Source organism: Schistocerca cancellata, chromosome 9 (assembly GCF_023864275.1).
Source record: "Schistocerca cancellata isolate TAMUIC-IGC-003103 chromosome 9, iqSchCanc2.1, whole genome shotgun sequence".
Classification (NCBI taxonomy): domain Eukaryota; kingdom Metazoa; phylum Arthropoda; class Insecta; order Orthoptera; family Acrididae; genus Schistocerca; species Schistocerca cancellata.
In genome coordinates, this window is record NC_064634.1 from 197677438 (window position 1) to 197703252 (window position 25815).

Below are 25815 nucleotides of genomic sequence, written 5' to 3' on the forward strand. Positions count from 1 at the left end.
CGTCTTTAAGTCTTTGTAAGTATTTTCCTTGTTTCCCTCGTAATTGCCTCCTTATTTGACCACAGGATGGTGTAGTTTGCGTGACAGAAAGTATCGTGAGGTACCACTTCGATGTTATAGGTGTAGCCCTCGATAACACCGGGTTTTTCCGAAAACACATTCTCATAATCTGTAAGTAGCTGAGTCAATTCGTTTTGTTGTGCTTCAGTCAAATGTTCTGACTCCCTAACTTTCATGACTATCAGTTTCCTTTTTTCCTCTTTATCTTCAGTAATAAATTCTTTATAATATGCTTGTCTTGTACTTAAGTCAGAATATAAATTCATTACCTGTATTCCTTCGAATCTCGACTGAAAGTTCCGGCAATATTTACCGTGCACTTCCTGTGTCCTCAACAATGGCAAATTACATGTCTGTCCTCATTCATAAGGCTTACTTCCCCGCACAAGAGGTCGATTTTTGCGTCCCTCTGGCGTAAAAATTCCATCCCCAGGATGCAAGCAACACCTAATCCCTTAACTACTAGGAACGAGCTTTTCATTGCTTCATTTCCTACCGTAAACTCGACTTGCACCTGGTGCTTTATGATATGAGATTGTGCACCTATTGCACCTGTAACACGACAATTCTTCACTGGCAATACTGGTATTCTATTATTTTGACTCAAGTACTTGTAAAAATTTGCACTCATGACATTGGTTGACGCACCGGTATCGACTATTATGCGTATTGGTGCTCCATACATATCTGCTTGCAATATAGCCTGCACAACACTTTAGTCGGTTCGGTTGCATTTCTGCGGTATGTCTACAAGTTCCTTTTCTATTTTTGTTCCTTCATTGTATCTCAGCATACAAAGTTTATGGCTGTCATCCGTGAATTTGCCCTCACTACACCATCCTGCAGCCAACAACGGAGAGCGTATTGTGGCTGTCTTTAGTTTAACGGATGAGCATTAGTGGGTTGACAGTTGTCTGTCACTTCCACTAACCTCACATTGTGGTTCTGATTGTTGTTGTTGCTACTGTTGGGTTGGCCACCCTGCCTCCCCGATGGTGTATTTTGATATTGTGTATGGCTCTGGTTTTGCGGTGGTCGGTTGTACCTTCCTGACATGCTCTGTGATGGACCTGGGTTGGCGTTCCATTGTGGCGCTGTGTTTTGTTGCCACTGTGGTGTCGGTTCATTACAACCACGCCACTGGTTTCGGTTATTCCGCCATTGCGGATTGCCGTTACCATTATATCCATTACTCATGCGTCCATCATGATGTCTCTTTCGATTTTGACGATTATAACCGTTGCCGTTATAACCATTGTCACTGTTTGTGCCTCGATTCTGTTGCCGGTGCTCTTCCCTATTCCCGTTACTACTACCGTTACTGTGGCTGCTATTGTAATCGGCTTTTTGTTGATTACAGCCTGCATGGTTCCACTTGTTTTCGGTTTTCATATCTTCGGTCAATAAGTCAACAGAATCCACTATTTCCATGAATTGTTCTATATCGTATTCCGGCACATTGATGAAATATCTTTTAATTTCACTGGGCAACTTCATTTTTATTAATCTGATTATGTCACGATCGGACATTGGCTCGTCCCAGTACCTGGTTTTGTTTATATACTTTTCGAAATATTTGCGTAACGTTCCCATCTTAGGATTGTACATTTCTGGACTGTATAACTCCTTTCGTAGTCTTTCTTGGACGCTATCGGACCAGAATTTTTGCAAGAAAGCACCTTCAAACTGTTGCATCGTTAGACATTTTTCGGACACGTCGGTGGCCCACAGTGCCGCGTCACCTTGAATAAAGGAGACCACGAACTGTATTCTTTGTCTTTCCGTCCATGTCCTGGGAAACACATTCCTGAAGCTCTTAATAAATACAACAGGGTGGACATTTCGCTTTTCGCTATTGAAGGGTTGGAATGTCCTGTGTTTTATTACATTGTCCTCTTTTTTGCACATCTGATTGCTACATTCTGGGACATTCATCACTTCGTGATGTGCGCTGCACGGTATTGCATGTTGTTCGTGCTCATAATTCGCATTAGGTTGCGGTTGCGCACTCGTACCCTGCCTACCGTCAGCGTTATTATAGTAATCAGTGCGCGGAGTCGGATTCATGATCTGTCCGCCACTGTTTACATTGCTTTCCAACGCAGACAGTCTTCGCGCGACCTCCTGTTGCCAATTTGGTAACTCCACTGTCACACGGGACTTGATCTGTGTTAATTCGGCATTTAGTGCGGCAGCGCTAGCGTCAATATTTACACTCGCGGCCGCAGTCGCTTGTTCTACAGCTGTTTTTACGTCGCTTTCAATCTTTGCAGATATCTCGCGATCCTTTACTTCTAGCCATTCATTTAATTCTTTTTCTACTTTTTGAGCTTGCACTTCCAAATATGCGTCAATACTTTTCCGTGCATCTATCTCCACATTATCTACGCGGTTGGTTAAAGTCTGGACATTATCTTCAAGCCTAGCCTGCGATATCTGTAATTTTTGCATCTCGCCGGCCAAGCTTTGCACAAGATCGGGTATTTCTTTGCATGCGTCCCGCATCTCGGCAAGTTCGCTTTGGATACTGTCTAGTTTTGTCTCACTGCGCTGCTCTTGCTCAATGAGCTTTTGCGTTAATTTTTTCTCCTGCTCATGCAGCATCTGAGCCAGCTTTTCGTCTCTTTCCCTATCTCTTTCTTCTAACCTGCGCAGAAATTCTGCAAATGGGTCTGCAATCGGTGAGCATACTGGTGTCCCGCTTAATCTAGCACTCGATTGGCCTCCCTGCCCAGGCAGTGGAGTTGTTACTCTATTCCCATTCTGCTGTGGAGCGTCATTCACAGTCCACAGATCCTCGCCCCCCGCTCCGGAAATTATGTTAACCGAGGCGGTGGCTTGGGATTCGTTTACGTATTGCAAATGACACTCACTTTCCATATTAACAGAATTTTGTTCTTCTGGTACGGATGCTTTAGGTTGTCCTATCTTACCCATACTAAATTCACTTTAAGACACTGACAAATCTTTAACACTGATAAACACACGAATAATTATCCCCTCCAAAAACATAAACATGTAAATACACAAAACGAATAATTATCCCTTCCAAAAATAACACATAAATACACAAAACACCGAAGGTATCTCATGTGCACATGGGTTCGATATTCCGCACAGAGCTACACAGGATGCTTGCACAGCAGGCCTTACCTTACTTATTTTTCTTTCTCGTAATCCTTTTTCTTTTCTACTCTTTTTCCTCTCCAGATCTCCTCAGGGTGTGGTTTTGTTGTTGTACATGTAAAAGGATTCATACAAGCATTAATATTTTACAACAATTAGACACATACACAATTACATTCAGTACAATAGAATCATATTAATCGGGCCCCACGTTGGGCGCCAATCTCGCGTAACTTCGGCCGTCGTAATTTAATATATATATATATTATTGTTACTATTATTATTTTTTGATTGTTGCCGACTTACGTGGTGGGCCTTAATAAAAGTGATGTTCCATTTAATTTTGATTTTTACGGTTAAATGCTTTCCTGAAGTTCTCCTTTTTAACAATATTAATTTCAAATTATTCGTTACGTTAATGAATGTTAGACTCGTTGAATCTTAAAACATGAGCATATAAGTTGTACAATGTATTAAACTTTTCATATTAATTTCCTCGGCTAGTCAGTTCCCCTTAAAGCATAAGATCTTTAGTTATTAGTTACAATTGCGGCCCACACACGCGCGAGAGTTTTCTTACCTCCGTTAACCATTGTATTGTAGTCAGAGTGCTGGCTCTGGGTCTCGGCTATGGTACTGAAAATAAGAATCTTAAAGCTAAGTATTTTCTGCAACGTCGGGTGGCTGTGGAGAAAAATTAATATTATGCTAATAGCGGGCGAGTTTTCAGCTTCCGCAAATTTTTTCATAAGTTAATATCGCCACGTAATGGCGTCGTTGGCTGCATCGGCCTCTGCAATTGTTGAGCTGTAAATTACTTGAATGCAGGTTAATTCAAGGAAGGCGGACATGAAATCGGGATCACCTCTTACAAATTAAAAGTGCACAATAATATTAAATCAGTATATTATATGCTTAACTCATACAAATATGCTTACATTTGTCAGCACACGCAAGATGTCCGTCGACACTCAAGAAAAACAAGAGAAGAAGTAATGAAGACGACTAAAAAATTAACAAAAGAGTGTATCTTGTCATAAATTATTTCTTTGCATTTGAAACTTGGACAGAGAAATTCTTATGTTACGGCTACATGAAAAAAAAATCTCTTACAAATTATGAATGTCTTCTTTATAAATATTGTCTTTTCGTAATATGGCACTGGGGACGCTATAACTGTGACAACTGGATGCATCGTGCCAGCACATTAACCTGTGATGCACACACGACACTTCCCCTGGTGTCAGTTGTCAGTTGCATCAGGCAACTTCTGATATGTCCATAGTGAGGTGTGTTACTGTGTACAGTGCATGAAGTGTAATCACGAGAGTTGGCAGACATGCATTTAATGTACAGTTTGGCAGGATTATTGCCTGTGGAACAGCACGAATGTACAGAGAACACTTTCCAAAACGCATTTTCCTAGTTGAAAGATGCACCAATTTATGAGAGAGGGTGCTTTACATCAGAGAGAGCTGACAAAGTTCCTGCCAGAAACATGTATGAACATAAAACTTTGAGGAGATGGCGTGCAAGCACTGGGACCAGTGCATTTTGAGCCCTGCATTCACTTCTGTTAGTGTATTATCCGCTGCAGTGCTGTAGTGTCGAACTTGGTACAGTTCATATTGTTAAAGAATGAGGTCTCATTCATTCGTGATGGTGTTTCCAACAGCCTCAATAGCAGTGTGTGGAGTGAGGACAGTCCCCAGACCACCCCAATCGGTGGCCACCAGCAACAATTGTCTTGTCAAGTACGGACGATCATTCTCCAAGATCACGTAACAGGATCTTACTTGACATATCCTTGTTTGAATGGGCCTTGTTGCCTGGTGTTTCTATGAGATATACTGCCGCAGTTCTTGAAGACTGTACTCCTTGTTGTCTATGAAACAATGTGGTTTCAGTACGATGGTGCACCAGTCCAGTTCCACGTTAATGTCTGCGACCAGCTGGACAATACATACGCTCATCACTGGTTCAGATGGGGAGGTCGTGTCCCGTGACCAGTGTGGTTGCTGGGTCTCACACCTCTGGGCTTTTTCTTCTGGGGTTATTGTTCTGTGAAACTCCCATAGAAACAGATGAAGACCTGCATGCTAGGGTCCAATCTGCCTGTCCCTGATGCAACAGACACCAGGGATTTTTGAGTGAGTGCGGCAGAACTTCCAGCACCTCTTCATTGGCAGTTGTGACTTCGAACAATTAGCATGAGGTACATTGTTATGTGGTGTCTGCTATGTGTGTCCATAACACAGTAAATATACATTTCTGACCATTGGTACCCTATCTCAATATAATTGGTTGTAGACCCACTATCACATGTTTCAGTTTGACACAAAAGGTTTGAGACAAGAACCTGCAACTACCATTGAAAACTGAGAAGCTGTTATCATGAACAATTCAGCGTGTGTGTACATTTCCATCACTGTAGGTTAATAGGGTGACAGCTGTGCTAACTTTATCTGTCAGTGTAAACTCAATTTTAAATGCATATTAAATTGCTTAAATATAATGTATTATTAACTGTATTGTATGTCTGCTGTCTGTAAACATCCATGGAACCATTTCTGTTTTTAAAAAAACACCTTAAAATTTGTATTTAGTAAGTCACGAAGAGACACAATGGCTGGCAAGTACTTATTTAAGGAAAAATTCCAGTACCATAAAATACACTTTTAAAAGTGAAAGGAGGAAGGATTCACTTTCTCATCCTGTGTCTTGAGTGACCTCTTATGTCTTACTAAACTTCCCTAGCCCATCCCTTTTTTCCCCTTGGGGGAAAACTAATAGTTCTGACACCTAGGATTATTGTTTCTAATTTTAAATGTGTCTTTTTGGTAGACACTGGTGTGAGAACAATCAATCTTTTGTTGAGTATTCTCAAAAACATCTTGAGCCTCACATCAAAAGTCAAAGATTTTCCATATTTCAGATGGCTAAGTGCATTGTAAATGTACTCTTCCTTATTAAATTTTGATTGAAGTTTTAATTTGGCATGTAACTAGAAATAGTTCATCTCTCTATTTGTATGTTTCCCCAGTACTTAATTCAATGTCAGTTTAAACCTGTTCCAACATAGCAGAGATTCAGAAAGCTGTAAAGAAATTTTTCTTCACAGGATATAGTTGCAGCCACAGCAGCATGTGAGGAAATAAAACAGAGCAAAAAATTTGCACAAATACTAGAACTCATTCTTCTTATTGGTAACTACATGAACAGTGGAACAAAGAATGGTCCAGCTTTTGGCTTTGAGATAAGTTTCTTACCTAAGGTATGTAATAAACTTTTCTTAGGACTTGTAGATATCACTCACCTGTTGTTGGTCTTGGTATAATTGTACATTGTCTTATTGTTTCTAAAAGTAAGTTTTTGAGCTAAAACTAAGTGGTAGATAGTATATCACAAGTACAATATAAAATAGTAGTATTGTATGGTAGTATTTGCAAATGCATTTTAAGAATTTTGTAGTAATAGCTAAACAAAACATACATGACCTGCATGACAGCTGCAGAAAAGATTAGATTTATACTAAAAAAAACACTATTTTTCATGCTGCCATTGGTTTGTAAGCTTTGAGACTTTTACTGCTGAACATTATCAGATATCAGCCAGTACTCCCAACAAAGTTTAGCACTTAACAAAATATTTGATTAAATAGTAAACACTTTTGTTTTGAAAGTGATGAAACATATATAATGTTAGTTACCATTTAAAAAAATTCAACCCTCACGATTCAGTAGGTGTTTCATTAGATCAGACCAAAAATGTTGACTAGGGAAAAATATATTAAAAATCCAGACTGGTGGGTGCAAGTGTGGTTGTTGAGTCTGTAAAGGTCACTTTTTTGGTTTTTCTTTAATATCTTGAATACTGCAGCATGTAGTGAAAATGTTTCCCCAGTAAAATATCAAACTACATTAAATTTTCTGCAAAAAGGGCCTATTCATTTTTTCTCTAGAACAAATCGTTTCCGCCGAACAAATAGGTTCCACATTCAAGTGGATAGAAAAATTGTAGATTATTAAAAGAGTTCTGTATTGGTACAAAATTGATGTTTATTGTTAAATGAAGTGGGTTAAGAATAAATATTGAATGTGCATTCCACATCTAAGTGCAGTAGAACAGTATTAACGGATAAATTGTATTTTGAGATTAACAGGATGGAAGGGCATGGATGGAGGTTAGAAGTGTGAGGGAAGGTAGGTTGCCAGATTGTGGTGTGCACTTCCACAGTCTGCATATTACACTACGTCACAAAATGCAACTACAGGGTATTTCACAAAGTTACAGTGATCCTTCCACAGCTTGCCATACTAATCACTGGTGATGCAGTGTGTGGACATTTCCCATTGGGGGAGGGGCCTATTTTTTATTTTCTACGAAGTGTGTTAACATTATTGAATACAGATATGAGTTGCTAATAATACAAATGCATATTGACCACTCCAGGTGCTGAGCTTTCTTACACACTCACTTAAAAAAATGTAAATGAGTCCACTATATGAACATGAACTCCATGAAGTTATTTTGTCTATATTACAGAACTGACCAGAAATGCTGGGAGATAGTCTGTCTGTAAACTGAAAAAGCCAGCAGCAGTTGTGGTGGAGAAAGTTGCCTTTCTTGGAAGAACACTTTAACTGCTGTGCAGGATGTCTAAGAATCAGTTTCCCTGGTAGCAGTATAGAACAGTATGAAGAGATTTACATAGAATCTGTCCTTATGCTTTTCCTGTGCTTGTATTATTTGCGACCCACACCTGTATTCAATGTATTGTTAATAAACTTTATGGAAAATAAACAACCTTCTCTCCGGGGATTGTCTGCACCCTGTGTTGCCAGTGATTCATAAGGCGAGCTGTGGAAGGGTTGATAGAGCTTCATGAAATACTCTGTAGCTGCTTTCTGTGATGTGATGCAGTTGAGAGAATGGGGAATTGCCTGCTTACTCTTTATTTTGCAGATCTATGAAGGAGGGAAGCGCGTGACCACAACCCAGCAACCTACCTTCTGTCACGCTTCTAACCTCAACTCCCTCCATCCTGTTACAACCCCAGAACATAGTTTATTCCCTAATACAGTTCTACTGCTCTAAGATGTGATACACACATTTAATATTTGTTCTTAACCCACTTCATTTAACAACAAATTTCACTTTTATGCCATTAAAATATTACTTTTAATAATCTGCAATTTTTCCTTTCCCTGCAATGCGGAGGAAACTGTTAGTCCCAGAGAGAAAATTGAATGAAACCTTTTTTTGTAGAAAATTTAATTTAGTTTAATTTTTGAGAGGGGAAACATTTTTGCTAGATGCCCGCTTTTCGAGATATTCAAGAAATACCTAAGAGAAAGTAACCTTTACGTGATACCCCTCCCCAATCTCCCATCCCACAAGGGAGGATTTTTGGGATGTTGTTCATGATGCACCCTCCTTCCCTCTACCCTCCTTCCCTCTACCCTCCTTCCCTCTACCCTCCTTCCCCCTACCACTGTACAAAAATTTGCGACTATATGAAATTTTCCCATTAATTTTCCTTCCTTGACGGGACTACTCATTCGGTTTCTCAGGTTTGCCTTGATTTGCTACTATAGTTGCCAATATAGTTAGTTAGTTATCAGTTTGTAGATATAGTTGCATTCTGAAAGGTTCTTAAGTTTTCTTCCATACAACAGGAGGAGTTGTCAAGGAGAGACTTTCTCAGTTAATTTTGAAATTTTACTTTGCCCAGTGATATTTATATCACTGGGCAAGTGATCAAAAATTTTAGGTGCAGCATTGTGCAACCCCTTTTTGTGTTAAAGATGTTAATGTGGAGTAATGAACGTCATTTTTCTTTCTGGTATTGTAGTTATGTACATCATTGATGCTTTTGAACTGTAATGGATTATTTACAACGAACTTCATAAATATACTGTGAAGCAGTAATCAGAATGCCAAACTCTTTAATCAGATGTCTACAGGATGATTGTGGGTGAACATCACATATTATTCTTACAGCATGTTTTTGTGCCATGAAGACTTACTTTCTTAAAGATGAGTTACTCGAGAACACATTCCATATGACATTATTGAATGAAAAGATGCAAAATTTGTTGACTATCTGATTTGCCTCTTCCCAAGGTTTGCAATGATTCTAAGTGCAAAGGTGGTTGAACTAAATTGTTTTAGAAGTTCCAAAATGTGCTTTTTCCTATTTAAATTCTCATCAATATGAACACACAAGAATTTTGTAGTTTCTACTCTATGTATCATTTCCTCATCATTTCACACACAATCATTGGTGTAATATGCCATGCAGAACTGCATATTTTGTGTAAAATTGAGGATGAGACCATTTGCTGAGAACCAGTCAATGATACATTTAAGAACTTAGTTTACCATTTCTTGTATCTCTGTATTTATCTCGGGATTGATTACACTACTGGTGTCATCTGCGAAAAAAACTAATTCTGCTTGTTGTATATTTCATGGAAGGTCATTAACATATGAATTTTATGGTGAATGAAAACTGTATTCTTAAGGCTTTTTTTTTTTTAAGTGACTAGATACTCACCATCAGTCTTCTGCTAAAATGTTGGTGATTCTGTTCCATCGAAATCTATGTACATTGTGTTGTCTTCATAGACTTCAAATAATGGCACTTTGGTTTCATTTTACCATCTGAAAATATTCCTCCATTGACTGAAAATTGCCTTTACACATGAATTTGTCAATTTTCCAGATGAAGAAATTGATTTGCAAGAAGTTTCTTGCAGTTCAAAGACAAAGGTTGTACTATGCCAAATACCTTGTCTTGTGTTTTAGTAATCAGTACCTTGTACCAAATTTACATAGTGACTTGTTCCTGAGAAAGTACATGTATTTAACGAAGATGAACCTAACATTTTTGCAAAGGTCTCCAGGGGTTGAATTCGTATTGAATGCCAGAAAAAAATCTGTATGGTCTTCCAGGATTTTAACTACAACATTACACCATGAATTAAAAATGTGACATTTAAGAAGCCAACAGTAGTATAATTTACAGTATAGCTGACCATAAAAGATAGTGCAAATGGCCATAAATCACCTGAAATAGCTGTCACTAGTGATTTAAATGTTTCTGAATCATTAAATTGTAATTTGTTTGTAAATCTGTGGCCAATTAATGAATCTTCATTCTCTTTGCAGCTCACGAGCACAAAGGACGTGGAGAACAAAATGACTCTTCTCCATTACCTTGTTGCAATAATAGAGAACAAGTTCCCAGAGCTGCTCACATTCAATGAGGAAATGGAACATGTTGACAGAGCAGCTCGTGTCTCAGTGGAGATCTTGCAGAAATCACTGCGACTAATGGACACAAGCATAAGGAATCTGGAAACGGATTTGTCCAATAGTAAAGTGCCTCAGTCAGATGATGACAAATTTAATGAAGTCATGAGTGTATCCTTCCATGTATACCATATGTACCATTCTTACATAGCTCTTGTTTTTTTCTTGGGGGGGGGGGGGGATAAATAATATTCTCAATAACATTTTAACACTTACAGTGTAATAATTATTAAAATTATTGTCTACTTTTGAACCGTACTGTTGTTCTTTAGTGTTTCTCTTTCTTTTGCTTGTGCATTTAAATTGTTAATAAATTAAAGTAATGTAGCCCAAATCAAAAGACTTTCAAATCTTAGATTATTGGATCCAGAAGTTATATCCTTGTGTAGAGCAAGAAAAATACATAGGAACAGACATTTAAAAATTCAAAAAGGTGTTAAAATGCAAGATAACTTAATTAAAATGTGAAGTCAAGACACACATGAGAATTGCTTTTCAAAACAAATTGAACAATGCTGTGTAACATAAGAGACTCGAATTTTTGTAAAACTATATTCTAGTGCTTGAGGAGGGGCAGGAGGAAGAAATGGTGAGGGTGGGACATACATAGGGTTCTTTTATTATTTTTACCCAAATTAAAAACATTTTCAGAATAATGGACAAAAATTAATGACAAATGAGTAAAATGAGGACAGGATAGTTACTGTCAATATAGGCTTAATAACAATAAATAACTATGACGAAGATGGTGATAATCTATTTTTACATAACTGACCAAACCACTGGTGAGAAGTTAACAGCAGTATTGCCCGTACGATTTTGATGTAAATATAAATAAAAATTTCACACATTTTGCACTGTAGGTGAAGGCACAGACTCAATTTTGAGTAGTACGTTGTAGTGGTGTGTATTTGCCCTGGAAGTTCATTCAAGGGAGGCTAACAAATGTGATTTTTATCATTGCACAAGGAGGACATCAAATTTGTGTGGCCAGCCAATTTTTAGTGCGTTAAGGATAGTCAAAGTGGCGCTGTGTCTGATGCCATATATATCACGCAAACCATTGACATGTCCAGCATATGCATCCCAGCATGGAACTGACATATTTTGCCACATAAATTGCCAGATGACTCTGAGTTGCCATTCACCTCCAAAACGTTGTTTGTGTTGGAGCTAAATTATCACAACCTGAGGAGGCTTTAGTGATAATTTATGGGATCAAGAAATTTTATTTGTATGGCAGCAAATTCCATGTAATGACTAACTGGAAATTTGTTATTTAGTCATTGTTCTAAGCTCGTAGAAAAGACAGCAAAGCTGGGTGTTGTTTCTAAGTGGGTGCCACTATGAAATCCACTTTTGCCCAACTACCCTGGTATGCCAATAGAAGCCTAGTGCCACTTCCCTATTGACCTAACATGGAACTCAAATGACAGGAATGAATTATGACACAGTCCTGCAGGAAGTTTAATTAGTCTGCTGTACAGAAAGGGTGGCCATAGCATGTTCCTAGCCAAGCCAATGTGGCGGTTCACAATTCTTTCACACTGCACTACTGACTCAGCACCATGAAGGATGTCATAACATTGATGTCAGAGAACTCGGAATGCTAGGTCGTCATCCAATCCTCTAACTCCTACGTGTTCCTCAGTGGAGATGACTGGCATGAAGGCATTGGCCTAGAAGCATGTCTACTGGCCACATGCCACTCCTGGCATGCCTGCTCCCTGAATCAAATGTACCAATTTGATTTTGCAAATCCATTTCAGAGAGCTATGTGGATGCTGGTAGTGCATATCCTCTCGAATTCCCCTGTGTGGTGCAGATACCGTCAACTATCACACCTCCAATGATCTGTGCTCTCTCAACGATACTGACTATTGAGAGTGTACCATGCACCCTTGGTATCAGATAACGGTCACAATTTCCATCGACGCAGTTTCAGGTCCTCTGTTGCTGTAATGGCATCAAACACCTGGCCTCTGCTCCCTTCCACTCCACCTCCAATATAGACCTCATCTACTGAGGAGGCCCTGGACAGTTTCCTAGCAATGTATCGATCTGCCCCCGTCAGTGATTTCAATATCCATGTACAGTTTCCTAGCAATGTATCGATCTGTCCCTGTCAGTGATTTCATCATGGCTGAAACACTGTGTAGGCACCAGTATCACACCCTGTTAGACCTCCTGTTCTCCATGCAGCATACACAGCCTATGTTCAGGCATGCCTTTGTCCAAGGTACTTGTCTAGACAGGCACACTCAGTCAGCACCTGGTATGGACCAAAGGAGTTGACGTTGACCGGAGACAGCTTCAGTTGTGTGATGTCATTACCAGGCTCGTCCATCTGAACTGCCACAGCAACCAACTCTGCCCAGGGCCGCAATCGCAGTTGGCTCTGGCGACCCCACTGCCACCTCTGACCGTGGGCTCCATGGTCACAACTAGCCAAGCCTCTCACCCTCATCCACACAGCGGCACGACCTCTGTCCCTGGTCGTTGGAGGGTGGGTGACTGGATCACAGTGTTGGGACCCTGTGGAGGTGAAACCACTGCCTCTGCCCAACACCTCTCTCACCCCTGTTGTACCCGTGCCCTCTTCCACTGCCCCACAGTCCTTGGCCTGGCTGCCCATTGTTTTTGACCCAAACCCCAATGCTCTGGGTCCATTGGCAGGATGTCCTGCCACTTTTCCAGCTTCTCTAAGACATACAAAGTCAGTTGCTTTGGACTTCCAACACCAAAGGAACCACTGAAGGAACCAGCTTGGAAGTTCACTTGCCTGGAGGAATCTTATAATCACTGAAATAAACTTTGCTGCTTTCAGTTCCTTCATTATTGGTTCCATAGCAAGCGGCGCAGTCATGTTCGTGATAACTGATTTCGTTTTTGTCTGTGACCCTGAGAACCACATGTTGAACAGTGATTTGTGTCAGTGTTGCATTTCATGGGCCTGAAACGCTGATTGTGTGGCACTGTGTGGTAAACAATGTGGCTTCTTGTGCCAAAAGTTCCTTGTCTATTTCTGAAACTACCTTAGTGTTTTTTTTTTTTTTTTTTTTTTTTTTTTTTTTTTTTTTTTTTAGAGGGGCTGCAGTGCATGTCGTTTGTTGGACTTAATATGTCGGTGCATCCTTTGTGCCCAACACAAAAGTTTGTGCCACAAACTGTACATTCAACATTCTCACTGAGTCCTATAATAAATAGGAATTCTTGCTGCCTCCTACTGTTTAATTTGCACCTGTTTTCCCATGGTTAACACAGGTAACACTAAGATAAATTTTACTCGAGTCAATACTGCAAGCTTTTAGAAATGTTAAACTGCTGTACAGTAGTACAATACATCGAAGTTGGAACATATGCAGTTATTCACAAGATTGGAGTACCAACTGGTTTCAGAAAGAACTGACAATCAGTACAGTTCAGTTTTTTTGTGTGACTGAAGTGTAATGCAAACATTCCAAAACTTGAACCCAGCATTGTGTCAGAGCTTGTGTTTGCAGTTAGGAAGAAATGTCGCACTGCGTAGGATGAAAATCTCGGACATTTGCTGTTGTCATAGAGAGTATGTGACACTGGAACAAATTTGTTGAAAGTTGAAACTGGCCTGCAAAAAATTGTGACAGATGGAAATCCTGGATGTCCATAAACAAAGATCTGAGGAGATATACACTAAAGATTCTAAATAACCATACAACAGTAAAGAAATAGGAGTCGAGAAGCAGATGAGTCCCAATGACAGACAAAAGAATACAAAAGATGATTATTCAAGAAACGCTGAAGTAGATGCAAGAGTGGAGGGATGGGTATATCTTGCTTTTCAACATTTGATTTAATTGTATGTTAATTACTTTGTTGACTATTTCCAGTATCGAGCTATATTTGTCCTTTGTGGTCGATGTATTTGGGACCACTAACATAAAGAATTAAATTCTTGTTGAAAAACTCCATGTGTGGGCCATATTAATGTAGTAAAAACAGGAGTTCAATCATAAGGAGAGCAAAGGGACGTGCCTGGTGTAGTATACATTGCACAAGCCAAAGGAGGCACAAATAATGGCATCCGACATACCCATGCACATATAGAAAAAATGTTTACAAATACGGTAGATTTTAGAGCTTTTCATGGAGTAGCTTAGAATCTAAAAAGTTTAAATGATCTTTGCTTCTGTTACATTTATTTCTCCTTCGTATATTCTTGTTACATCATAAAAAATACATACTTTTTGAATTGTCACAGAATTTAATTTTGCAGTTTCTGGTTAAACTAAATGTTCCAGCTGGTTCTTAAAGGAAATGTTCAAAACTGTTTGCTTTCAACATTGATACATTTCATATTAAGAGTCGCAACAAGATTCCACATCATCCCGAATTATCATCAGGTTGCATTGATTGGTTGCCCCAGAAGAAAAGAGGGAGATGGAGGGGGGAGGGGGAGCAGGAGAAGATGGTTCCCTGTACATTATACCCACTGGCCTGGCACATCCCTGTGATACAGCATAGTTTGTAAATCTTATTGGTAATAAAATTGCTCATTAACCATACATTACATTCTACATCTACATCTACATCTACATACATACTCCGGAATCCACCATATGGTGCGTGGCAGAGGGTACCTCGTACCACAACTAGCATCTTCTCTCCCTATTCCACTCCCAAACAGAACGAGGGAAAAATGACTGCCTATATGCCTCTGTACGAGCCCTAATCTCTCTTATCTTATCTTTGTGGTCTTCCTGCGAAATATAAGTTGGCGGCAGTAAAATTGTACTGCAGTCAACCTCAAATGCTGGTTCTCTAAATTTCCTCAGTAGTGACTCACGAAAAGAACACCTCCTTTTCTCTAGAGACTCCCACTCGATTTCCTGAACTATTTCCGTAACACTTGCATGATGATCAAACCTACCAGTAACAAATCCAGCAGCTCGCTTTTGAATTGCTTCTATGTCCTACCTCCATCCTACTTGATAGGGATCCCAAACGCTCGAATAGTACTCAAGAATAGGTCATATTAGTATTTAATAAGCAGTCTCCTTTACAGATGAACCACATCTTCCCAAAATTCTACTAATGAACCGAAGACGACTATCTGCTTTCCCCACAACTGCTTGTCCCACTTCATATCGCTCTGCAATGTTACGCCCAAATATTTAACCAACGTGACTGTGTCAAGCGCTACACTACTAATGGAGTATTCAAACATTACGGTATTCTTTTTCCTATTCATCTGCATTAATTTACATTTATCTATATTTAGAGTTAGCTGCCATTCTTTACACCAATCACAAATCCTGTCCAAGTCATCTTGTATCCTCCTACAGTCACTCAACGACGACACCTTCCTGTACACCACAGCATCATCAGCAAACAGCCGCACATTGCTATCCACTCTATTCAAAAGATCATTTGTGTAGATAGAAAACAACAGCAGACCTACCACACTTCCCTGGGGCCCTCCAGATGACAGACACCCTCACCTCCGATGAACACTCACCATCGAGGACAACATACTGGGTTCTATTACTTAAGAAGTCTTCGAGCCACTAACATACTTGGGAACCAATCTCATATGCTCTTACCTTAGTTAGGAGCCTGCAGTGGGGCACTGAGTCAAACGCTTTCCAGCAGTCAAGGAATATGGCATCCATCTGATACCCTTCATCCATGGTTCGCATGAAAAAAGGGCGAGTTGCGTTTCGCAGGAGCGATGCTTTCTAAAGCCGTGCTGATGCATGGACAGCAACTTCTCTGTCTCAAGGAAATTTATTATATTCAAACTGAGAATATGTTCAAGAATCCTGCAACAAACCGGTGTTAAGGATATTGGTCTGTAATTTTGAGGATCCGTCCTTCTACCCTTCTTATATACAGGCGTCACCTGCACTTTTTTCCAGTCGCTCGGGACTTTACGTTGGGCAAGAAATTTGCGATAAATGCAAGCTAAGTAGGGTGCCAATGCAGTAGATTACTCTCTCTCTAAAACCGAATTGGAATCCCATCAGGACCTGGCGATTTATTTATATTCAACCCATTCAGCTGCTTCACAACCCCAGGGATGTCTATCACTATGTCCTCCATACGGGAATCTGTTCAAGACTCAAACGGCGGTATGTTTGTACGATCCTCCTGCGTGAAAGATTTCTCAAATGCTAAATTTAAAATTTCAGCTTTCGTTTTGCTATCTTCCATTGCCAGGCCAGACTGATCAGTGAGTGCCTGGATGGAAGCCTTCGACCCGCTTACCGATTTTACGTAAGACCAGAATTTCCTTGGGTTTTCAGCAAGATCTTTTGCTAAGGTATGACGTTGGTAGTGATTGAATGCTTTGCGCATCGCTCTTTTTACAGCAGCACGAATCTCTACTGACTTTTGCCTGTCCTCATTCTCCCGATCTTTCATGTACCATGAGTGCAACTGTCTTTGCTTCCTGAGCATTCTCCGAATTGCTCTGTTAAACCACGGTGGGATTTTTCCGTCCGTAACCCACCTTTTCAGCACATACTTGTCCAATGCGTAATTTACAATGTGTTTAAAATTTGCCCATAATTCTTCCACGTCCATCGTACCAGAAGTAAATGAAGTCAATACATTTACTAAGTGGGATGCTAACAATTGCTTATCTAAGGTTTTCAGAAATTACTGCAACCAGTCGCCTTTTATGTAGATGTATTTTATTTAACCATGACCGGTTTCGAGCTGCCTAGCAACTCATCATCAGATGGTATATACATTTAGTGCTTTTTTGTACCCATTGTGTGGGTGGTTGAGTATCTGTGGAGATAAATCTTTCTGCAGGTATATATATCTCTTTTAGGACGTATTTTTGAAACCATTGTGTCTTGTTTTTCACAATTACACAAGTTAAAACTTTCACTAGATGTATATTACTTTTATAAGGCACTGTTGGAAACATATATCTTGTTTTTCGTATCTGTGGCTAAGTGTGTTCAGCGATGTTTACGAAAAACAAGATATATGTTTCCAACAGTGCCTTATAAAAGTAATATACATCTAGTGAAAGTTTTAACTTGTGTAATTGTGAAAAACAAGACACAATGGTTTCAAAAATACGTCCTAAAAGAGATATATATACCTGCAGAAAGATTTATCTCCACAGATACTCAACCACCCACACAATGGGTACAAAAAAGCACTAAATGTATATACCATCTGATGATGAGTTGCTAGGCAGCTCGAAACCGGTCATGGTTAAATAAAATACATCTACATAAAAGGCGACTGGTTGCAGTAATTTCTGAAAACCTTTTCACACCACAGTCGCAGTGTTCCGCATCCACAATGGATAAAAGTCTTAAATTGCTTATCTGCTCTTTCTAGTAATAATACTCTCCTAGCCTTCTTGACTGACTTTCGTAACCATAGTCGTAATGACATCATGATCACTAATCCCTGTCTCAACACTGACACCGTTGAGGTCTGGTCTGTTCGTGGCTACCAGATCTAAACTATTTCCATTATGCGTTGGCTGTCTATTTCGCTGCTCAAGACAGTTTTCGGATAATGTGTTCAGAAGTAATTCACACGACGGCTTATCTCTACCACCTGTAATGAATCCATAGACATCCCAGTCTATACTAGGAAGGTTGAAGTTGCCTTCGACTAATATAGCATGATCCGGGTACTTCTGCAATACAGAGTGTAGACTCCTTTTGAATGATTCTAGAACTGTCATGGTGGAACCTGGTGGCCGGTAATAACACCCAACAATTAACTTTATCTCTCCTGTTAAACATGTCCAGACAACTTCACAATCACACTCTACTTTGACCTCAGTAGACACAATATTTTTGTCAACTGCATTGAAGACACCACCTCCTACGGTGTCTAATCTGTCTTTCCGGTACACGTTCCAACCCTCACTAAATATTTCAGAACTTCCTATCTCAGAGTTCAGCCAGGTCTCAGTCCCGAGAATAATTTGCCCACCACACGCTTCCTGGAGGGCAGTAAATTCAGGAACTTTATTCGGAACACACTGAAAAATTACTGCTTGTTCGTGATAGCTGAAGTGTCTTTACACTGAGCGTGTCCTGATTTCCCTGCCTGCGCGTCGACTGGTAAGTGTTCATCAGGACACCTCGCACTTCTGCCTAGCCTAAAAAATCCCCCATGTGCATGCCACAAGTACTCTGCTACCCGAGTAGCTGCTTCCTTTGTGTAGTGCACCCCTGACCTATCTAGGGGTGTCCTACAATTCCCCACCCAATAGCGCAAGTCTAGAAATCTGCAGCCCTTGTATTTGTGCAATCAGCAAGCATTGCTAAGTACAGTAAAATTTGCTGAAAACGGAATCGCCTGGGACTAAAATAATTTTCTAAATTGGACAAGTTTCCAGATTACAACAAACTCATTGGGCTGTGTAAAATTTTTCAGGTATCATCCAAAAAATAAAGCAAAAATTTTTGCTTATGTATATGCTGTATTTACATGCCTTCACTCCAGCACAGTAAATGATCATTTACTGTATGTTGGACAATAGCACATAGGACTATTACACTAATTGACAAATAACACGGCATTTCTATATTTTTTTACTTGAACTTTATATTTGTTTATTATTGTATGTTCATACATATTATTCCCATGTTTATTTGATTTACATTTCACCTTTTTCACCATTTGTTTTAATTTCCTGTTCAGAATTGTTTTTCTAGGCAATTTTTTGCACAGTATAATAGTTCCATCAAGTTGGGAGAATTTATGTGTGCTGTAAATTGCATAACATGTTTATGCATGCAATGGCTTCTTCAGGAGTATTAATTTTCCGAAGAAAATCATTTTGCTTCTCCTCCTCCTCCTACTCCTCTTCCTCTGTTTCTTCTTCTTTACCCTCTGTGTTGCAGATTTATATCAAATCTGTTGCTGAAGTGAAAGTGGAATGAGTTGCCATAAAGTCATCCCTTCAAATGTAATCATCTGCGCTACATGAAATGCTTCGCATTTTCATTAATTCAGCAATTTCTGCTGCATTTTCTTGAACTTCAATGGCCACAGAAGCATCTTTACTCCCAAGCCAATCCAATTTACTGCATTCAGAACAGAAACTGACCATTCAAGAGCAAACGCAATTTCAGCTTCTTCAACACCAAGAATAAGAGATTGCATCACTTATAATGACACTTGAATGTGTAAATAACCCCTTGTTCTGTTGGCTGTGTGAGGGTGGTTGAACCTGGAGGGAACCAAGCCAATTTCATGTCTGATAATGTTATTTTCGGGTGGCAGTTTGTGCATTGTCTTGGAAACGAAGAAATTGGTGACTTCCTTCTTTCATTTTGGCACTGAAAGAGCCCAGCCATTCTTCCATAAGACCACTCACCATATATGCCTTTTTATTGCTACGCCATGTAACTGGAAGCTTACTGACGTCTGTATTTCTGAAACAACATGGTTTTGCCACCTTTCCAATCACCAGTGACTTCTCCATTTCACCTAACATGTTTCCACACAGCAGTACAGTGAGTCTTTCCTTGAACATTTTTCCACTGGTGCACTTTTCACCTTGAATTGCTAGTGATTTTGAAGGCAGCACGTGATAAAACAGTCCTGTTTCATCAGCACTGAACACATCTTTCGGGTCATAATTCACAATTAAGTTGAACAGTATTGTCTTCCATTCTGCTGCTACACTTTCGTGCGCATTCTTAGCCCTACATTGTGTGAATTTATTTTTTACTTATTAAATTGTGGTAAAAAAATATTCCAGTAATTTTGTGTACAAAAATGAATTATAACTTTTAAGATTCCTTAAATTTTCGTTTATTATTGCATTATGGGTACAAAACGAAAAAAGTGCGGAAATGCTATGTCATGCATTGAGACTAATATTTCATGTTGTACAAAAATGCTACATCATGCAATGTGACACGAAATAGTTTAAATTAGTACCATTTAACAAACTGTACAATCAATATTTCATACATTCTAAGATGTAATTCAGCACAATATAGAAAAATAGTCATATTTTTGCAAAACTGTCAGTCACCATGAAATATTTAGAAATAACTTGACACTGTAAAAAATGACCCTTATTTAATGTGATAAATTTTGAAGCAATCATTGTTCTTCTTCAGACACAGAGCTACTCCACACTTTTCACACTGGACCATAAATGCCTTGTAGTTGGCACACTTACAGCGTTGTTGCTTTTCCATCACTTTCGGCCAATGACCAACACCATCTCTTGCACATCAACTGTTGGCTGAGCTGCAACAGGAGACCTTTTCACTTGATTCTGGTCTACCTCGCTTACCTTGTGTTCCTCCTACTCTGCAGAGACTTCTCCCAATGTCCATCCGAAATTCAGACAATTTCATTGTTTTTAAACCTGTGTTTTACTTTGCAACACGCTTGTAGAGAATCCAGGCATTGGTGGTTGCAACATCTATTAGATGATAAAATAGTCTGAAGTACCATTTTTTGCTCCTCATCAAAATTTTGTGCCATCCAAGCAGACTGCCATGAAGGTCCACACCCTCCACATGTTTGTTATATTCCTATATCACATAAGGAACACTTATCACTTCCCTCTGTTTCTTCTTGCGATTGTACCTTTCGGCTGCATTTGTTGACAGTATTGTGACACATTTATTTAAGAAACAACAATGTTACACATAAGCTCACAGAAGTCGAGGAGACACTCTGACACAAGCACTGCCACCATCTGTTGTAATTCTACAGATTTACAAACAAATAACTTACATGTAGCAAAAATGCTACATTATGCAATGTAGGGTTAGCTTTCCTACACACTTCATCCCACACAATTGTGTATGTAGCTTTGCAACTGCCCAGCTATCCTGTGGATGCCTTAAAGCTCTGTAGTGACATTCGGAATCTCACTCTGCAACATGGGTCCAAATAAAGGTAAGGTTTTTGCCTGCACATTTACAAACCATTCCCACAATATTTCGTTAATTTCATCATTTCCAGTCTTCTTCGCCTTTCTTTTCATCTGCCCGTTCCCTTTCATCCATTCGTCCCGAATCTTATCCTTGTTTCTTAAAGTCTCATAAATTTGTGTTTCACCACATTTGAAACGCAACATAATTTTGCACACAGATAGTTTGTCTTTCTCACTTGCCTCAATTACATTAATCTTTTCATTAAGTATTTCATACCGTTTGTTCGACATCATGTTACTGTAGCTCTTAAAGTGCTACGAGTCAACTGAAACTGGCAGAAAATAATGACCTTGCTGGGTAAAAGCATTGTTTAACGGAACTTGTTGCACTGCGCACATTGGAGCAGAGTGTTGGTAGATGCACAACAATGTTCCTGTGTGCGCCGGCATGTGTCAATAATGAGGAAAACGAGAAAGCCAACAAACAGAGCACTGATAAAGAATCCATTTCCTTTGATGTACTTTACCAACACTGAACACAGAGCAACGTGTTTTTGGGTCCACACCAGCAGCACCACACTGCACTGGACCTCTTTTTTTTTCCACTGCTTAACACAGAGGTGTTAAAAGTAATATCCTTGTAGAGTCGTGAATAACTAATGAACTGTAATACCATAGTAATCTTTAGGCTCTTTTCCGCATTATACAATGAATTCTTAAGTATGTTCTAAGATTTGCTTTCCGTTTCTGCGTTGGACAAGTTCCACTTTATACAAAAAATCAACATATAAACGTGCACTGAATGCACCGGGACTGAAATACTAGTATGGTTTGGGCACATTTATGAATTATATACGTGTTGATTTGAGCAAGTTTTTCTGTACTTTTATTCGGTACCCTCAGAAGTAGAAAGAGCCAAGGAGTGTCACAGAATTAAGTACTCTAGTAATTATCTTCAACACAGCAAACACAGTGATATTGATTCATAGTTTCCTTAAGCTTAAATAGTGTTTCTGACCAAATAATGGTACTGATAAATCCTGGTTCATAGATAATCATCCTCTGGTCTGTCACCTGAAATTGTACCCTGTGATCTAGGTCACCATCACAAAGCTTTGTGACCAGTATTGGAAGAAATATCGCAACATTCCTAGCCTCCAGAATGTGTTACACATTGCTTGTACTGAAAGATTTGTGTCATGAATGTTGGAACAGTTCCACCACCACATTTGATGATTAACCACTTCTAGTCTCATGAGGACACTCTGCTTGGAATTTCTGTGGATCTCGCACTGTGCCACTGACCTTTGTCTTCTAGACCTGTAACTGTGAAATTTGTTTATGGGTCAGTCACAAACTCATCCCCACAGTCTCTAAACAGCTGTAACTGTCTCAAATGTTAAGTAATACTTACGAACCTGCTACCACTCTTTAGAGCTCATATGTATATCAATCGTGTTGACATTAGTCTTCTGCCACTTACTGGGTTATGCAGCTACGTTGATGAATCTACTGCCATCTGTTTCCCCAGAAATTTCATCTTGTTGGCAGGGAAATAAATTTTATATTCTTGAGATGGGGAGGTATGTTCATGTATGTGAGAACATTATATATTAACTGTTTTCATTCTTTAATTGATACTGTATGAAGATTAAACAGACCAGTGATACATGCTAAATAAGTATTTTTCCTTAATGAATAATAGTCATTTGCAGTGGAAGCAAGGGAACACTGTGCTGTTATGCAAAACATGTTCAAGAATCTGGAATCTCTGTACTCGGAACTTTCGGAGTACTACGCATTTGATAAACAAAAGTACACACTGGAGGAATTTTTTGGTGATGTGAAGAAATTTAAGGATGACTTCATTGTAAGTGTGAGACAATCTAAGATATAAATAAGGTAAACGTTAATGATTAATAACAATTATCAGGTTTTTCATAGAAGACATGTGGCTCACAGTAGTCTTCCATAAATGTTACGGGACTAGCATTTCAGAAATGTATAAGTAAAGACAATCACCTGTTTTAATTGGTGAGTAATTGCATATGAAATTCTTTGTATATTTGTTAAATAATTTAACAGTTCCAGATTTATATGATATGTTTTGTACATGCTTCCCGGTTTTTAATTTCTTCTAACCATTGTTGTAGAGCCACTGTAAGTCGGCTTCACATCATTCTTCCAGCTCATCTGTGTGAGCTGCTTAACTTTTCTTTAAAGTATCTTTGATTCTGAGTTGTCAAAACACTCATGTCCTTTCATAATACAAAATTTTTTTATTATTGAATGAGATAAACAACATTAGGTAATGCATAGGATAAAGTTTTAAATTAATTTTGCTTGTAAAACATTGAAGTTGTGAATTAGTGAGCATCTCATTACTGTAAAGTCATGTATGAGGGCTGTTCAAAAAGTAAGATGACTTTTCAAATTGTGTGGGCAACATACATTTGATTTTTTGTAGATATGTTCACAGTTTCAAATGTACAGCATACTAGGTTTGTTTTTGACAGATAGAAAGATTAGACTTGTTTTAGTGTGCTTGGCAATTTTCAATTATTATAAAATATGGAGCAAAGAATTTGAATCAAATTTTTGTGTGAAAAATGGAATAAAGTGCTCTAAAACATTTGAAATGTTGACACTGACATACGGAGAGTCTGCTGTAAGTAAAAAGAAAGTTTACAAGTGATACGAGGTCTTCCAAGATGGCTGAGAAAATGCGATGATAAGCCTTGCTCTGGACACCGCATCACGTCAACAGCAGATTATAACGTTGAAGCTGTGAAGAAAATTGTTTTGGAAAATTGTCGAATAACTGTAAGAAGTTGATGAGGATGTTGGAATATCAATCAGCTTGTGCCATGCAATTTTTTGACATTCTGGGCACGAGATATGTGTCAGTGAAGTTTGTTCCAAAACTTCTCAATTTTGATCACAAGAACTGTCACATGAGCATCGCTCAGGAGCTCTTGAATGACATCAATTATAAAGGGTTATAACCGGAGATGAAATGTCCGGAATTGTGGAAAAAACTATTCATGGCTTTTGCATCACGACAATGCTCCTGCCCATTCATCGTTGCTTGAGATAGATTTTTTGGGCAAAAACAACATAACATCATGCTTTAGCTACCATATTTACTGGATTTGGCCCCCTGCGATTTTTTCCTGTTCCCAAAGTTGAAGAGACCTATGAAAGGACGAAGATTTTCAATGATTGAGGAAATGAAAAGTGCATCGCAGGAAGTACTCGAGGCTGTACCTAAAAGTGCTTATGAGAAGTACTTTGAGGATTGGAAGATGTGTTGGCACAAGTGTATTGTATCTGAGGGGGATTACTTTTAAGGGGACAACGTGAATATTGATGAATAAATAAATACCGAGCGGGGTGGCGCAGTGGTTAGACACTGGACTCGCATTCGGGAGGACGACGGTTCAATCCCGCGTCCGGCCATCCTGATTTAGGTTTTCCGTGATTTCCCTAAATCACTCCAGGCAAATGCCGGGATGGTTCCTCTGAAAGGGCACGGCCGACTTCCTTCCCAATCCTTCCCTAATCCGATGAGACCGATGACCACGCTGTCTGGTCTCCTTCCCCAAACCAACCAACCAACCAATAAATAAATATTTTTTCATAAAAATATAAAATCACCTCACTTTTTGAACACCTCGTTGTTGTTGTTGTTGTTGTTGTTGTTGTGGTCTTCAGTCCTGAGACTGGTTTGATGCAGCTCTCCATGCTACTCTATCCTGTGCAAGCTTCTTCATCTCCCAGTACCTACTGCAACCTACATCCTTCTGAATCTGCTTAGTGTATTGATCTCTTGGTCTCCCTCTACGATTTTTACCCTCCACGCTGCCCTCCAATGCTAAATTTGTGTACCCTCGATGCCTCAGAACATGTCCTACCAACCGATCCCTTCTTCTAGTCAAGTTGTGCCACAAACTTCTCTTCTCCCCAATCCTATTCAATACCTCCTCATTAGTTACGTGATCTACCCACCTTATCTTCAGCATTCTTCTGTAGCACCACATTTCGAAAGCTTCTATTCTCTTCTTGTCCAAACTAGTTATCGTCCATGTCTCACTTCCATACATGGCTACACTCCATACAAATACTTTCAGAAACGACTTCCTGACACCTAAATCTATATTCGATGTTAACAAATTTCTCTTCTTGAGAACGCTTTCCTTGCCATTGGCAGTCTACATTTTATATCCTCTCTACTTCGACCATCATCGGTTATTTTACTCCCTAAATAGCAAAACTCCTTTACTACTGTAAGTGTCTCATTTCCTAGTCTAATTCCCTCAGCATCACCCGACTTAATTTGACTACATTCCATTATCCTTGTTTTGCTTTTGTTGATGTTCATCTTATATCCTCCTTTCAAGACACTGTCCATTCCGTTCAACTGCTCTTCCAAGTCCTTTGCTGTC

General features: G+C 39.2%; 1 protein-coding gene across 4 annotated transcripts in view; it reads left to right on the forward strand.

Annotated features, from left to right (window-relative positions):
* LOC126100168 (protein diaphanous) overlaps nt 1–25815 on the forward strand; it is a 345883-nt gene that overhangs the window by 310861 nt on the left and 9207 nt on the right. For all 4 annotated transcript variants that reach the window (XM_049910715.1, XM_049910718.1, XM_049910716.1 and 1 more), the window contains exons 14-16: nt 6308–6460; nt 10360–10614; nt 23076–23240. In XM_049910715.1, the coding sequence (XP_049766672.1) occupies nt 6308–6460; nt 10360–10614; nt 23076–23240 (573 nt within the window). The remainder of the gene's footprint in view (nt 1–6307; nt 6461–10359; nt 10615–23075; nt 23241–25815) is intronic.